The sequence below is a fragment of the Triticum urartu genome, chromosome 3A (genome assembly GCF_056163025.1).
Source record: "Triticum urartu cultivar PI428250 chromosome 3A, HENAU_Tu73, whole genome shotgun sequence".
In the NCBI taxonomy this organism is placed as follows: domain Eukaryota; kingdom Viridiplantae; phylum Streptophyta; class Magnoliopsida; order Poales; family Poaceae; genus Triticum; species Triticum urartu.
The window spans coordinates 255,385,233-255,401,388 of record NC_141875.1 but is presented as its reverse complement, the minus strand read 5'-3'; the positions used below and the strand labels follow the sequence as shown (position 1 = coordinate 255,401,388).

At 44.9% G+C, this 16,156-nt stretch overlaps 1 protein-coding gene and 1 pseudogene across 1 annotated transcript; one reads left to right on the top strand and one right to left on the bottom strand.

Moving 5' to 3' along the window:
• Positions 1-367: 367 nt before the first annotated feature.
• Positions 368-1,029, top strand: LOC147979378 (uncharacterized; annotated as a pseudogene).
• A 1,147-nt stretch (positions 1,030-2,176) lies between these two features.
• LOC125543959 (ATP-citrate synthase beta chain protein 1) lies at positions 2,177-9,267 on the bottom strand. The gene is made up of 17 exons (XM_048707473.2): positions 9,073-9,267; positions 7,340-7,451; positions 7,151-7,253; positions 6,944-7,009; positions 6,735-6,858; positions 5,472-5,606; positions 5,111-5,171; positions 4,946-5,022; positions 4,406-4,561; positions 4,174-4,302; positions 3,950-4,082; positions 3,728-3,855; positions 3,481-3,586; positions 3,321-3,397; positions 3,154-3,224; positions 2,770-3,054; positions 2,177-2,668 (listed from the first exon to the last, which is right to left on the bottom strand). Exons 2-17 carry the CDS (start codon positions 7,437-7,439, stop codon positions 2,593-2,595), a joined length of 1,827 nt encoding a protein of 608 aa, XP_048563430.1. The 5' UTR covers positions 7,440-7,451; positions 9,073-9,267; the 3' UTR covers positions 2,177-2,592.
• Positions 9,268-16,156: the final 6,889 nt, after the last annotated feature.

Here is a 16,156-nt window from a genome sequence, read left to right as displayed (position 1 = left end):
GCAGGGAGATCCTCTACCTTTAGAGCAACTTTAGAAGATCCTGCAAAATCTTGACCCGCAAAATGTGTTTGCAGTTTCATGAAGATCTCATTTGCGGATCAAAAACTAGTGCGGCCGAACAGAAACCATAAATCAAACTGCATAATTTGAAAAAACAGTTTCGTGAGAGAAATTGCACCTCGTGGGCGCGAGTAGTTCATCACGTACTACATATATCTTACATGATCAAACACTACAAACACTAGTTCATACTACATACTACATCAGTACTAGTACTAGAAGGATGGGGATCTCACGGCGGCGACCTCGCGGCCATGGACGACGCCGTGGAGGAGCTCAATCCTCCTCACCAGAGCTGCAGAGGTCGATGTACTTCGCCATCTGCTCCTTGCGGATGCGCTACCATTCCTCGTCCTTTTCCTTGGCGGTGAGGTTGGCGGCGACCGCCTGCCGCCACTAGAGGGCTTTGAGCTCCTCGGCATGGCGCCGGCGCTCTGCCTCCTCGCGCACGCTCCACTCGGCAATGGCAGCCGTAATCGTGTCGACGTCGGCGACGAAGTCTTCCGGCCCGATGACTCCGCGGCGGCCGAGCTCCTCGGGCTCCTCCTTGACGGGGACGAACTCGAAGTCGTCCGGCTCCTCCGACCACTCCCTCTTCACGGGGAGAAGGCCCACGCCGGAAGAGGAGGAGCTCCCGACGTAGGAAGATCTCGCCACGGAGGAGAAGGACGCGACAGAGGACGGGGTACGGCCGTGCCGACGGTCGTACTCCTCCGTCTCGCGGACGCGGAAGCTCGCCGGCGGCGACAGGCCGCGGTTGGTCCACTTCCTCGCCCCGTGCTTCCTCGTGCCGTCCGACCGGACGCGCCGCTCGCGCTCGGGGTCGCTTCCGCCGCTGGATCTACTGCCGGAGCCGCGTCCGGAACTCCACATACGGCCCCACATGGCGGCTAGAGGCGGGAGGTGGTCGTCGGCGGCGAGAAATGTGGAGAAGGGGGGTGAAAAATAATAATGCGCATGTGGCTAGATGTCCTCGAGGAAACGATGGCGTGGTACGTTAAATATGTGAATCATGGCTGAACAGTAAACTGGCTCGGATTTATGTGATGCGTACTGAATCATGGCTGAACAGTAAATTGGCTCGGATTTATGTGATGCGTACTAGACGTGCTGCGTTTTGTGAATATATAACACGACGTGCACGTATAATAAATAGTATGCTGCATGTTGAAGTGCCACAAAATAAATGGACACAAGCAATGCAAAACACGGTGATGCATGAGTCAAGAGGAACCGCAGACAGATGATATAATTCCCACCTTTCGTACACCTCCAGATGAGATTACCATCGATAGCTTTCTTTTTAAACTGGACGCAAGCAGGGATATATCTGATGGGATCTGCTAAGAATAACTTCCATGTTCATTTAATTAGGGCTTCATCTCTTTAAGTAATACGTACTTTCTTCTATAAAAAAAAGGTCCATATAATAATGAGCGTGATGACCAAGTTGAACTAGGAGTCCAGGTTGTGTTGGCCTTAGGCCATGTGCGTGCGTGAGTTGGCTAATATAATAGCCAGGAGTGCGTCCGATCAAATTAGTTTTGAGTTTTATTTCAAGTATGACATATATAGAAAAACGTCCGAGTTACGGACGGCCATATCTTGTGTATTGTTTGTAATTTTTCTATTGTGAAAATTTACTAGCGACGGAGAGTTGATCATCACATTGACACCTACGTGCTGATCCAAAGGGGTCATTATTTTCATTCATGTATTTTCGTACGTGGGTAAAAATTATCTTAAAGTTTGCGAGGAGGAACAGGAGGACGAACTGTTGATCAAGCATCGCCATGAAAGACGGGACCATCTACACGCACGAATTAGCATCTCGCTAGTCTGTGCTTCATCACGTTTTGCCAGTTGAATTTAGGAATGGAGGGAGTAACAGCCAAGGGTAGTACCCTAATTAGGTTATTTTCTTCTTGCATCATGTCATCATGCTATATCTTCAACTTAGGTTAATTAAACCCTCAATAGTATTAAACTCTTATCATGCAACTCAAGTAACATCCAAAAACTACTCCGTATGCAGCTTGGTAGGGCAGTGGCTGGTGATGTGCATCAGCATTTAGACGGATACCATTACATGGCAATAAATTTGGGACCAATCAGCTAGAGCTCGAAGCAAGCAAGACGTACATATTCTATTTTATTACTCGTACCACATAATTTGACAGTACAGAATTCAGATTTTTTGTGATGGGGAACTAGCATCACAAACATTACAACACTCCCCAAATGTCTGAAGAAAATTTGGTGGTCACTTAATTGATGATAACATGAAACAATTATCAAGTATCCTCTCAAATATTTGATGCCCTAAAGCTTTCATGCTTGAACAATAAAAAATACTTACGTTGGAGCTTATAAAATCCCACAAGACATACACACAGCCAGTCCTCATCTGTAACGGTCTTCTCTCCCTCCTCGCCTAGTTGACAATCAGAACTTTGAATTCTATGCAATTATGCTCGATTTTATGGTGTACACACAAGTGGAAGATCCATAATATGCCGTGCTGAGTCGGCTTCACTTGGTGTACAGGACATCTTCCCAAGGGTGACGGTAGAGTGGTTGCTTGAGCCTCTTCTGATCAAAGGTGTGGCTGTTGATCCAAGAAGCAGATGGAAATATTATTAAGAAGAATGTAACTAGAGTAACAATAATGTACAGTAGTTGGTTACATTTATCATTATAAAGACTTACCCAATTAGACCAATTGAACGTGCAAGCACAAAGAGTCCATTAAGATATCCAATCTCTACAATCTCATCAATTTCTTGCTTGCTGAACATTCCACTCCCAGAAAGAAGATCCAAGAAAAGCGAGCCAATCGCACCGTCAACGTTCATAACCAAATTGTTGGCCTTTGACAGGGTGTAGGTCTCAACCTGAACAGCGTACTCCATGTACTTGACTGAAGGGAAGTGTGTGTGAGCATATTTCTGTAAAAGCTGCACTCTCTTGTCCCTGTTGTCTCTGCTTTTGATCCTAATAAAGGTATGCAAGTGAAATTTAGAAACAACAAACTTATGTCTTGAAATCACTTTTCAGGTGCAAGCTTATTATGATGCCAAGGGTGTATTATACCTGTGACCAATCCCAGGGACACGGATTCCCTTCTTTTTCATGCCCTCAACAAATTCATAAGGCGTAAGACCCTAGAATCAATTGATGTAGCTTATCAGATCAATTAAGAAACACATGAAAAACTGGAGTTGGAAAAAAATATAGGGACAGGAAATAAGATGGCTCACCCTATCATATGCATCTTTGAAGTACCGAGCAGCGTCATCAATTGCACCACCAAATCGGGGGCCAATTGTCAATAATCCTGTGTTATTTCAACAGTAAGTCTCAGTATGCTGTTGAGTACATAATGGTACAGGTTTGCATGTACCAAGTAAACAAGCTCACCAGATACCAAACTGGAAACAAGGTCCTTGCCAGCCCTAGCAGTAACTATAGAATTGTGAGCACCGGATACACAAGGACCATGATCAGCGCAAAGCATGATGCATATCTGTCAGACATATCAAGAAACCTTATTAGGACCAAATGAACTTTAGATGTAGAAGGGGGGGGAGGTACAAAATCATCATAGCATATTAGAGTTTTTGTAGGGAAGATAGATTATACATGTTACATTTAGCCCATAAATTACCTCGATAAATTGAGTACAATAACGAGGAAGGCTGCGCTTGAACCACAAAAGAGAAATAACATCACCAACTCCATAACCCCTTTCAATAATTGTAGACATGGGCACACCAGCATAGCAAGGTTCCTCACCTGCATCATACACATCACATTTATTATTTTCAGAGAGGGATAGCAGGGCAAAGGACAATTATAAAGTAAGATAAAATGTTGCCATCAATCTAACCTCTATCATCAGAGATAGTGGAGATAATGTGTGTGGGAGCTCGGACCTTCCCACTTTTAATGGCAGTTTTAAGATCCTCAGGAATGGGGGGAGGTGTAACCTCAGGGACAGGAGGAATATTTCCTTCCTCAACCTGCAAAAAATATATGTAACCCCAAGCTTTGATCCCCAGTAACATATTCCCACAAAAATTATACTTGCAAAAGACATCAGCTGTGATGTACCAGCTTCTCAAATGTCTCCTTAATCACACTTTCAAGAGCTTCAAATGAAGTCGGGACAACTGCCCCAGCATCCCTTAGTGCCTGATTCTTAGCTTGTGCGGATTCCAACTCACCACCGCTCTTCGCGCCCTGTTATACCAAAAAATTAATAAACCAGATCCATGCATACTAAATGTATCGTTCAGCTAACTGGAACTCGAAGAAAAGAACACCAATTTGTTTACTAACTTACAGCATGGCCAAACTGGACCTCAGATTTGAATAGGCGTGCACATGTCCCACTAACCCAAGCAACAACAGGTTTCTGAACCTTCCCTTGTTTCAAGGCTTCGACGAGTGAATACTCATCGCTTCCTCCAAGCTCCCCAAGAACAACCATCATTTTAACCTGAAGCCAACAAATGAAAAATGTTGATACACCATTGCTCAGAATCCAGACTTGGGTTACAAGTAATTCAGGGATGGCATTATCCTGATAGCATACTTGTGCGCCAAACAACCTTTTTGTCCTAAAAATGTAATTTGGAGTGGATGGAAAGATAATAGAGATAGGCCAAAATTAGTGTAAAGGAGTTGCCTCCAAAATTTTGAAGATAAAAAGGATCTAACAAAGGAACATGTTACAGTGACATCCTGTGGATGTCCAATCATGTCAGAGAAGAAAAATATAATATTCATAGGACACTTATGCGACAAAGACGATGAATATTCATATAGTACAGGAAGAAGGTTAACAGTATCAACTTCTATATAGAGATGTTAAGTGTCAAACCTGGGGTATGTTGTTAAAACGCAGAATGTGATCTGAAAGAGTTGAGCCAGGGAAAACATCCCCACCAATTGCAATTCCTGAATATGTTAAGAAACTGTTAGAATGGAAGCATTATTCATGTGAATCAGTAAATGTGACATTGACATTTATTCACAAACAAGGTACCTTCATAAATACCATCAGTCACTCTTGCAATCGTGTTGTACAGCTCATTTGACATGCCACCCTATTGAAATAATGGAAGTTTAGTTTGTAAATAGTATTCAAAATATACATTTGAAAATATATACTAATTAGTCATCAAATTAAAGAAGTGGAGTTCTGGAAAGAGAAACAAATGGAAAGTCAGGTGCTCTCCACATTTTTGCAAGAAAAGAAGAAGATAAAGCCGAAGCACCATATGTAAACAAAAGGTCGTCATTACAGACACACTGGACAGTTCTTTTTGCTACTTAATTGATGGACGTGAATCATGCAGAAATACATGCGATGAAGTAAGATTATTAACAACGAAATTGAAGCACACCGATTTAGACACAAAACCAACTGATCCAGGCCTGTACAGCTTGCATTGAATTATGTTATCAATGGTTCCAGCAGTATCACCAATCTTGAAAGCACCAGCTTGAACTCCTCCGACTGTTGCAGGTCCAATGATGACCTATAAATAACACTAAATCACTTAGCAAAAATAAACAATAAATATGCAGTTTAATCGTTTATGTGCCCTCGGAAAAAATAGCAATCATTTCAACTCATTACGATATATATATATATATATATATATATATATGGACTCAACTATTTGTTTTTTCCGCACAGGGCACACAGAGTCGCATTTTCCCTATCGCTCTGTTGGATCATCTTACATTATAGGTGTGATATTCCAGTATATTTTTCTTGATTTCTGGCAACTTTTACACTGTCCAAACCTTGAACAAGTTATGTAGTAGTAACTATTGATAGAAAATGGTTCTCCTATATTATGGGATGAGTAATTCCATGTGACATAGAGTGTTCAAAATATCGGCCGACATACAAGTTAATCGGCGAGTTAATCCCTACTCGGAGGGTGGCTGATACGAAAACCCCCTTCTCGTTGAATTAACGGCGCGAGCCAAGTAATCAGTTTGACAAGCAGATTAATCGGCTGTCAGACCAAAAAATCTTGGTGAGTCAGTTAACTGGTTTGATTGGAGGAGCAGCTTGGGCCGGCGGCACGCACCTCCCCTCTTCCCTATCCTTCATGCTTCTTCCTGCTCTCCCCTCCCGCTCGAGTAGCCACAGGCGCAGTCCACCAACCCTTTGGCCAGTGCATCCTACAGCGACGCAGCTCCCACGGAGTGGAGAGAAGCAGGGAGATGATAGGCGCTCGGTGTGAGACAGAGGATGAGAGGAAGAAGGAGCTGGGGACGTGCTCTGGGAAGGGGAAGAGAGGAAGAAGGTGGCGGCTGGAGAAGAGGAAGGAGGAGAGAAAGGAGAGTGGCTACACGGGGAATCTTTAACACACCCATCGCTGGAACCATAGTGAACTGAATGGGCTTCAGCCTAGCAGCGGTGATGACAGCCCAAATGTGACTTATGCAGAAAGGAAAGACAAAAAAGGATAGTAGAGGGACAAGCAGAATATGGCTAACACAAATATTTAGCAATATGTTTGGTATGGCCCTAGGTAACCTACCGATAAATTCAGTTAAATGGCTAATTCGCCGATTAATCCCTATTCAGTACCCGAGCGAGATGGTACCAGTTACCAATATCCGGAACATTGGTGACATATAATCCTTACCTTGTTGTTAGCACGTGCATAGCTAATTAGCTGCTTTGCGTCTGATTCAGGAACACCCTCTGCTATAATGGCTACAACTCGGACAGTTGGCTGCTTCAAAGCTGACATTGAAGAAGCAGCTGCACTGCAGATTTAGAAAATACAGTGAAATTGTAGTTGCTCCAGATCATGCAGTATTTCCCAGACAGATTATCAATTCTATAACTAACCTCCGGAAAGATGCAAAGTTGATAAATACATCCGCGGTTGGGTGTGCATTGCAAGCAGCTTCAATTCTACAAAAGATACATCAATAGATAAATTGTTCACACATAAATACTGCACTAGCAAAGTGCTAATGCAATATCCCTCCATCTGAAATAAGAACTGCACAATTGTTCAATCAAACAAGATAAATGAGGGAGAAGAGAGCTCACGTAGGATGAACCGGAATAGCAATTTCTTCTTGTCCAAAGAAAAGTTTCTGGAACCCATCAGAACCAGGATTGATTATTCCAGCAACAGAAGGTGTTTCTCTCCCTATCAAGCAGTGCAAATTCAGTTAAGAAAGAAACAAAACAGAAACACTATAGAGTCCTTTTAAACTAATGATAGGGAGAATATACCACAGAGGAAGTCAAAATCAAGCATCCGTTGGATAGGGAGTTGCTTATAATTATAGAATAATGCTTGGGTGGTTTTCGAGAAAATTTGACCCGTCGCCATGATTTACTTCCCCTGCAAATTAACATGTATTAGCCTATGATATAACCACAGTAGTAGTTACTATTTAGAAAACCATAAATCATAAGCACCCTACTAGTCATCAAAGTACCAGAATAAAATGAAATCATGTTAGCACAATGACAGAAATGTTGATATGGTATGTCAAGCATAAGCCCAACATCCAACATAGCAACTAGAAAGCATTTTCTATTGACATAGTATTAAGCGAGTATTTTTGATGATTTCAAACAAGCTACTGACATAACTTATAGCTGAAAAAAATGCATCTCTGTACCCCTGCGACATAGGGAAGAGTTTCTTTTTTTGCGAAATGATATAGGAAAGAGCTAACACAGGAAAATTTCCTGAGGATTGTAATCCTCCGAAATTCCTATGAAAATCCTTTGAATCAAAGGAGCCCAAAATGTATACAATATAAAGGTGCCATCTGTGCAGAACACCAGATCTCAAATACGATGCACCCGCATATTAAGTTCTTGCTGCGCACTACTTCTGGTGACTAAATCAGAACAATGCCCAAACAAAATATCACAATTTTTTCCTCCAAGTAAAATCCACGTAAATATACAGATGTATGCTGACTTCCCACTAAGCTCAGAGCTTTCTACTCATCATCACACGCAGACAAACTATAACGAGTAGGAGTACAAAGTAACATTTTAACAGCTGACGCACTGAGCCAACCAAATAGACTCGGGAATATGTGACCAGGTACTTAGTCCAAGCGTCATTTTGTTTCTAAAACCTCCAGTACAAGCATTGTCACTAAAAAATCCTACTACTAAAATAGGAAATTTAAGAAGGTATAGAATCAAGTTGTCTGATCCTCAAAAGCAATAAGATATAAAGTTGTTGAAATCTGAGTAGAACACCAGATCCCAAATATTATGCACCAGCACATATTACTTCAACTACATCCAATGTTTAAATAATTTTCGCCACCAAGATTCAACTCCACAGTAAAGAGTATACTAAGTTTGCGTTTGCCCCAAGAACAAAGTTTTCCCCAATGCATCCCAAATAAACAATTCATAGCGACTAAAAAAGGACCTTAACACTTGAGCTAACCAAATGGACTTTCCAGACCACACAAGTTGAACCCTTGCCCATTGCCACCCAAAACCTATCGAATTTGGGACACTTCATAAGCCACGAGATCTCCTCAGATCCACACAAAAAGCGAGCGCCAGAGCCCAAATCCAACAAAACCCAGGGAAAGCTTTCACTACCCCCAACACGACAACGCGTCAATCCGTCAAATATGAAACAAAACTGCCGCCAAAGGGGCATTTTTCCGGCCAAATTCTGATCAAAGGTAGCAAGCAGGGCAACCCATTCCCACCCAAAAACCCAAACCCATAGAATCAGACAAGAGGGGCGGGATCTCCACGAAACACCGCGGGCAGGATCCCGCTAGCCGCGGCATCCACCGGGCGACTGGGGCAAAGAGAGCCGTAGATCCGCGCCGTCGGGAGCACACCCACTCGACCCGACCCGACCCGACCCACCAACCGTTCGACCAAACGCCGCAGAGAGCAGTAACAGCAGAAGACTAGATGCAGTGCGTGGGAGTGGGTGCATGAAAGTGTGAGCACGGTTTGCAGCGGCGAACCTTCCGAGGCGAGGCAGGGCAAGGCGAAGCGGAGGCAGAATTGCTCTGGGACGGAGATTGATCTGGGTCTCGCTCGGGGAAGACGGAGCTGAGGGCCAAGACAAGTAGAAGAATTTATAGTGGCGGGTAGCAAATGGGAAGGTGAGAAGTAGGCGACGCACGCCCCCATCTCTCCAGTCTCCACCCACAAGAGCCGACGCCTTGACGACTGTTTAGACCTGGTCTATGAGCCGCCGGGCATTTTTTTTTCTTAAAAAAGAGAGGTAAAATTAGATGATACTTTGTGCGATCCCGTGAAAATTGGTTGCAACATACTCCCTCCCTCTGGAAATACTTGTCATCAAAATGGACAACTTCTTTTTTGTCTATTTTGATGACAAGTATTTCCGGACGAAAAGAGTATTTCTTTTTTTTGAAAAACTTCCAGTCTATTTATAATCCATTATAATAATACAAAGCACTAAGGTAATAAAATTACAACTATGTATTCCCTTAAAAAAATACAACTATGTATATAAGCCACCTAGCGACGATACTAATACACGAGCGAGCCGAAGGTGCACCGCTGTCATTGACGGTCTCCCAAGTGGGGAGGGGGTGTCTCTCGACAAGTCGTCTCCCGGCCCGGTGCGCCGGATCGAAGGCCCTCATGTCGGTTCACCAATGGGTCATGTCGACGCAGCCCACGACATATGAGAGGAAGGCTCCCGACGACTTGATGTATACTCCAAGATGTTAGAAGTCGTCTGCAACTCGTCCTCTTTATACATAGCTGACTAGGATGTAACCCTCGACCCCCCGTACCTATATAAAGTGAGGGGTAGGGCTCGTAAAGGGCACACAACAATCTCAGAATAGATCGAATAAAACACATGCAGGATGTACGGTTTTATCTCTCTGGAGAGCCTGGACTTAGGTAAAACTTGTGTCTTCGTTATCATCATCTCAAGACCCTTAGTACGGGACCTCCTATCCGAGATCGACCGAATTTAGCTCCATCATTGATGCCCCATACAAGTCCCGCTAAGATGTGAAAGTGCGTTATATCGACTAGAGGGGGGTGAATAGGCGATTTTTATGAAAGTCTTCAAAACGTGAGAGTTGTGAAGACAAACAGTGAAGATCATGCCTATTACTATGCAGCGGAAGTTAGATTACACTATGCCAGCCATGGTCATATATTCAATAGAGTGAAAGCGCAATGACAAACAGCTTCAGTGTAATAAGGATCAGGTAGGAAGAAGTTATGAAGCCGAACAGATCATACATTCATGTTGTGAAGACAAAAGATAAAGCAAGCATGCAATGGCTTCACAATGAATAACTGTAAGTGAAAGGAAATGAAGATGAAACCAGTGACACGTTGAAGACAATGATTTGTTGGACCAGTTCCAGTTGCTGTGACAACTATACGTCTGGTTGGAGCGGCTAGGTATTTAAACCAAAGGACACACAGTCCCGGACACCCAGTCAAGGACACTTAGTCCAAGACACCCAGTCCTCACCGTTTTCTCCTTGAGCTAAGGTCACACAGACCTCGCCCAATCACTCAGGTAAGTCTTCAAGGTAGACTCCCAAACCTTCACAGACTTCGTTCACTGGCAATCCACAATTTCTCTTGGATGCTCAGAACGCGACGCCTAACCGTCTGGAGGATGCACAGTCCTCAAGTGTAATAAGTCTTCAAATCACACAGACACGAAGACTTAAGTGATGCCCAATTTACTCTGGCTCTGGGTGGTTAGGGCTTTTCTCCTCACTGGGAATTTTTCTTTCAAAGGCTTCGAGGTGGGTTGCTCTCAAACGACAAAAGCCGTGCACTGAAATCTGAGCAGCCAACCGTTTATGGTTGTGGGGGTGGACTATTTATAGCCACTTGGCAACCCGACCTGATCTGTCCAAAATGACCCTGGGTCACTAAGGAACTGACACGTGTACCAACGGTCGAATTTTGAACTCACACGACAACTTTACTTGGGCTACAAGTAAAGCTGACTTGTCTGGCTCTGGACAAGATTTTCTCTCAAAGTCTTCGCTCGAAGACATAGGATTTGAATTAGGCATCACTACAGTCATTCTGACTGGTTCTTTTGGACCCCACTTAACAGTACGGCGATTCCTATGACACTACATAAATGAAATAAAACTACGAAGGATCTAAGTCTTCGAGTTCCATAAGCTTCATAGGGAGTCTTCTCATGTCATTGTCTTCAATATGAATATCTTCATAAACCACCATTGTCTTCAATGTCTTCGTACATTTTTAGGGGTCATCTCTGGTAATAAAACCGAATCAATGAGGGACTTCTACCTGTGTTTTCCTGCAATTCTCACAAACACGTTAGTCCCTCAACTAGGTTTGTCGTCAATACTCCAAAACCAACTAGGGGTGGCACTAGATGCACTTACAATCTCCCCCTTTTTGGTGATTGATGACAAACTAGTTGAAGTTTTCAACGGGGAACATAATTTGTGAAATAGTAAAGGAGTTTGTCTTCATAAGTTGCAAGGGCTCCCCCTAAAGATGTGCATATAAGTAATTTGCCTTTTGAATGCAAATGCACATGGCAGGTTGTACTTGTGGAGATCCAATTCAACTTATGATGACAATCCACTATGCATGTGAAAGTATATGAAGATAATGACATGCATAATGGAAAATGGACGTCTGCAGTAAGAGATGAGTGCGGAATTTATCGTCGCACATGCGGAATTTATCTTCGCATAACAGAGTGACAAGCAGGTAGCAGACGGCCATCAAGGCTAAGTGTTACAACTCAAAGAAGCAAATGTAGCAAAAACGGGAGTTGTAAGCACGAAGCAAAATGTAGCAAAATATAGTGGCACCCGCCCAAAGTGACCCGCTTGAAGACTATAAACATCATGCTTCTCCCCCTTTTGTCAGTGATGACCAAAAAGGTTTGAAGACATAGAGTTCCCTACGCGTTCCCAGGCGCAGCAGGGTCGGTGGAGTTGTTTGGTGGCGGTGCAGATGAGCTTGGTGCAGATTCGACGTGTGTTGAAGCAGGTGGAGATGATGTCGCGTCGTCGTCTTCTTCAATAATCCGGGCAGACACGGTGGCAGCAGAAGAAGAGAATTCTGACTCTTCAAGTGATGGTGTGCTTCGCATCACAGCTCTTCTTGGAGGCGTGGAGTCAAATTGGAATCTCTCTCTGAAGCCATCCTCTTGCAGTTCAGCTTCATTGCTCATCATCGTGAGGCCTTTCCAAGTGCGGCGACAGGTCTCGTGTGCGACAAACGCATTCTTGGCTGCCAGATTTCTGATGCGATTGACGTCTTGCATGATGCTTCTCATCTGCCGTTTGAGCCAGTCGTGATGCCTATCTTGCTTTTGGTGAAGAGCCACAAGAAGCTCTCGGTCATTAAGTGTTCGAACGCGCTTCTTGGGTCTCTTGGCAGCTGTGCTGTCAGTGGCTTCAGTTGATGCAGGGGCACGTGTGGTGCCAGCCATTGGATACACTCGGGAGAGAGCTTCAACACCTTCAATATTTTGAGTGAAGCTCTGGTGTTCTGCATTTTGAAGACTTAATGGTTGCTTGCCAGGCTCTGAATATATTGCTTCAGCAGATGTGTCCACATCTGGCAAAAATATCCTATGATTGCGGGCTGAGGGTTGATAGGAGATTGCAGAGTGAAGCTTGATCAGCCTCATAACCCAAGGAGCATAGAACTTTAATCCAAACAGTTCTGAGGCAGACGCTGCAAAGTGACGGATGAAGAGATCCTGTGCATTGAAGCATTTGCCATGTAGAATGCAGAAGATGAGAGTCTTCATTGCACCATCAATTGTAGCATATCGAGAGTGTCCCTTTACAGGCCATAGAGTCCGCCTTATGATATGATATATTGTTCTGGGCAGGTACTCTAAGTCTTCAACGAAGAACCTAGTTGGATAGGGTGCATTCGGAGGCAGTGGCTTCATCATTGAGAGCATCTGACTCATATCTGGCTCAGGACGCTGAAATATGCTCTCAATTGCTTCAGCATGGAGTTGGCACCCTTCTTCAAAGAATTCGCCAGGAGTGGGAAGGCCGGTAAGCTCAATTAGGTCGAAAGCATTGGCTTCATGATGGATATTGCCTGTCATCCACTCCAGAATCCATGTCTTCGGATCTCTGTTATAGCCTTTGATATGCACAGTGGCATAGAACTGGAGCAGAAGCTCTTCGTTCCAGTGCTCTTCATTAGTGATAAATGGCAGCAAACCCACTTGCTTGAAGCAATCCAGTGCTTCTTCCAGACCAGGCAGACCAGCAACAGCTTCAACTTCAAGGCGCTTGTGAGGAAAGATGCGGCCTTGGTTGTAAAGGATGCATGAATAATAGCTGCGCTGTTGATGGCTCCAGAACCTATCTGATACAATCCGTTCCCTTGAATAAGGGTTCTTGGAGCGGTCGAAAAACGTGTTATCTGCCCTGAAGCCGTTGATGTTGAAGGAACCAGGAGCTGATGCAGGACCTGGGAACCTTGGCAGTCGTGGGATCGGCTTCTGGACCTGGGGTCTGTACGCAATATGATAGTTGAATTGTGGTCCTGCAGCAGACTCAGGCACAGAATGTTCAGGAGCAGTAGCTTCATTGTCTTCTGAAGCTATTGTTGGGTTGGGCTCCACATTTGCTTCGGCGTTGTTTGTGGCAGCCTCAACATTTGCAGACTCAGGCACGTTCTCCTGGAGAACTGCTTCTTGTTGGTGTGGGGGAGTTGGAGCTTGTGGTATCTCTGCATGCTCTTCGGCTGATGCAGCCGGAATGTCGTCAGCAGCCTGAGCCCTTGGCCCTTTGCAAAGCCTACGGAATTTGGGCGACGCTTGTGGAGTTGCAGTGGGTTGTGGCTCATCTTCCTCCTGTGGGCGATCTGCCCATGATGCTGCTTGTGTGATTGGCGTCAAGGGACGACCAATACTGATCAGTTCGCTTGTCTCAAGCTGAGGAAGGGCTGCATCACCTTGCACATTGTCTTGGAGACCAATGTCTTCAGCAGCGTAGGGTTCGTCTGCTGGAATGTCTTCAGTGTTGGGTTCATGCACAGTCAACTGACGATCTGTGTCAGGATAGCGGACGCAGAGGGGTTCAACTATCAGGGGCTCTGTGGGAGCAGCCCGAGATTTTTTGGTCTTGCGCTTCTTGATGATGGGTTCAGAAGGAGAGGCTTCAGAATGTTTTCTCTTCTTAGCTTCAGCCTCTGCAGTCCGTGTCTTCTTGTGCTGTGAGGCGGTTGATCGACTCTTTGGCTTCGAGCCAGTCGTTGCAGTGGGGAAGACAATCGGAGCAGTTTCTGACCTTGGCGCTTCAGGTTCGGGCACAGCCGCCTTCTTTGTCTTCTTCGCGGCCATCCTGGGGTCAATGCCGGGACGCCCAAGTGCCTTGCGCTTTTCTGCCTCATTGTAGGCTTGCACGCAGCGATCAGCCAAAGTCTTCATGCGTTCTCGCGAGCCTTGAGCTTCGGCACGCGTCTTCAGGAAGTTCTCTTTCAGCTTGTGCAACATGATCTTGAAGTTTTTCACTTCTTGCACACTAAGCTTGGCCACGTGCTTCTTGAACTGAGCCTTTTCATGATCAATTTTCTGCTTCAGTTCTACAATTCGCTGGGCTATTGCAAGTTCTGAAGCAATTGCACCTTGAAAGGCAACGCTGAGGCCTATGGGTAGCTGCAGATCATTGAAGCTTATGTCTGGTGTGTCAAACCATTCATCGATGAAGTTGTGGATGATGGCGACATCAAACAGAGGCAGATTGTTGAAGATTTCAGCCTCCTCCTTGCTCTTGATGATCTGCTCAAGAGCATCATCTCCAAGATCTTCATCGCTTGAGAGATCAATGGCTTCGCAGCGCAGAATGTCAGCAGCTGTGAGCTCTTTGCCTGTGTGTGGCTAAGGCTTCTTGGCTTCTTGGGGCTTGGACACTCGTGATAAGCCTTCTGACTGCACACTGGCTTCAGGAGGTGCAGTTGCTAAAGGCTTCACTCTTGCGATCTTGGGAGAAGCGGCTGGCTTTGAAGCTTTTGGAGCTTTTGACTTCTTCTGCTTTGGCTTTGGAGCAGCAGGGGCGTCATCTGACTCAGTATCTGCTGGAGGGTCATTCACAGCAGTCCCTTGGATTAGGATGCGAGTGATGAGGCCTGCAAGATTGGCATACGGCCCGATGATATTGGGATCGGCGTTGCGTGTGCCATCTGCCCTTGGTGAGGAGGGACCAGGGTTGAAGTCAAGCCCAAATTTCTTCTTGTTTATCTTCGCTGACTGTTGTGCAAACTGAAAGTTGCGCTTGAAGAGATTATCATCGCGGCACCAGAGAAGTGATGACGGATGTGCCTCAGCTGGCTGTGGTCCTCTCACCATGCATGGATAGAAGCCTTGAGCAATGGCTTCGACTCTGGACCTGGGTACAAGATTTTTGTATAGTACGTCTCCCCACGGTCTTTTGATGGCGCACTTCTCCGCATATTCCTGAGTGACGAAGCGGTAGTGGAACCATTGCTCTGCCCAATATCTTCGAATCCATTGGATTCGTGTCTTGCGCTGACCATAGCTTTCTTCAGGATCAGTTTTGTACATCTCTGCCAATTCATCAGGCAGATCTTTGGACGTTTCACCACGTCGTTGTCTGCCTCCCTTCCTTGCTGCTGTTTCTGAAGCCATGAATAACTTGGAAGGCTTCAAGATGTTTAAAGGCTTCCTTTTGCAAGAACTGGCTTCAGGAGAGTTGATGTGATGCTGCAAGTACTCTACAAATGAATGCAGACTATGAGAACCAAAGGATTCTCCCACGGACATGTACCTGTGACAGCATTAAGGTGCGAGGGAAGGGGAAGAGGTCATATGCATTCTCAGAAGATTTTGAAGATAAATCGGTTTAGAAGACATAGACCTCATTGTGCGAAGACATTCACTCACAGATAAGAAGTTGGTTCCAGATTTGTACGAACCCACAGATCAGTACAAGTGAGGAATCTAACTACCTTATGAAGCACAAGTGAATATACTAGGCATGTCATGAGATGTAGCGAGATAACTAACTAATGTGAAGAGAAACTCCTTATGGCAGAAAGTGACTGAACTGTGGG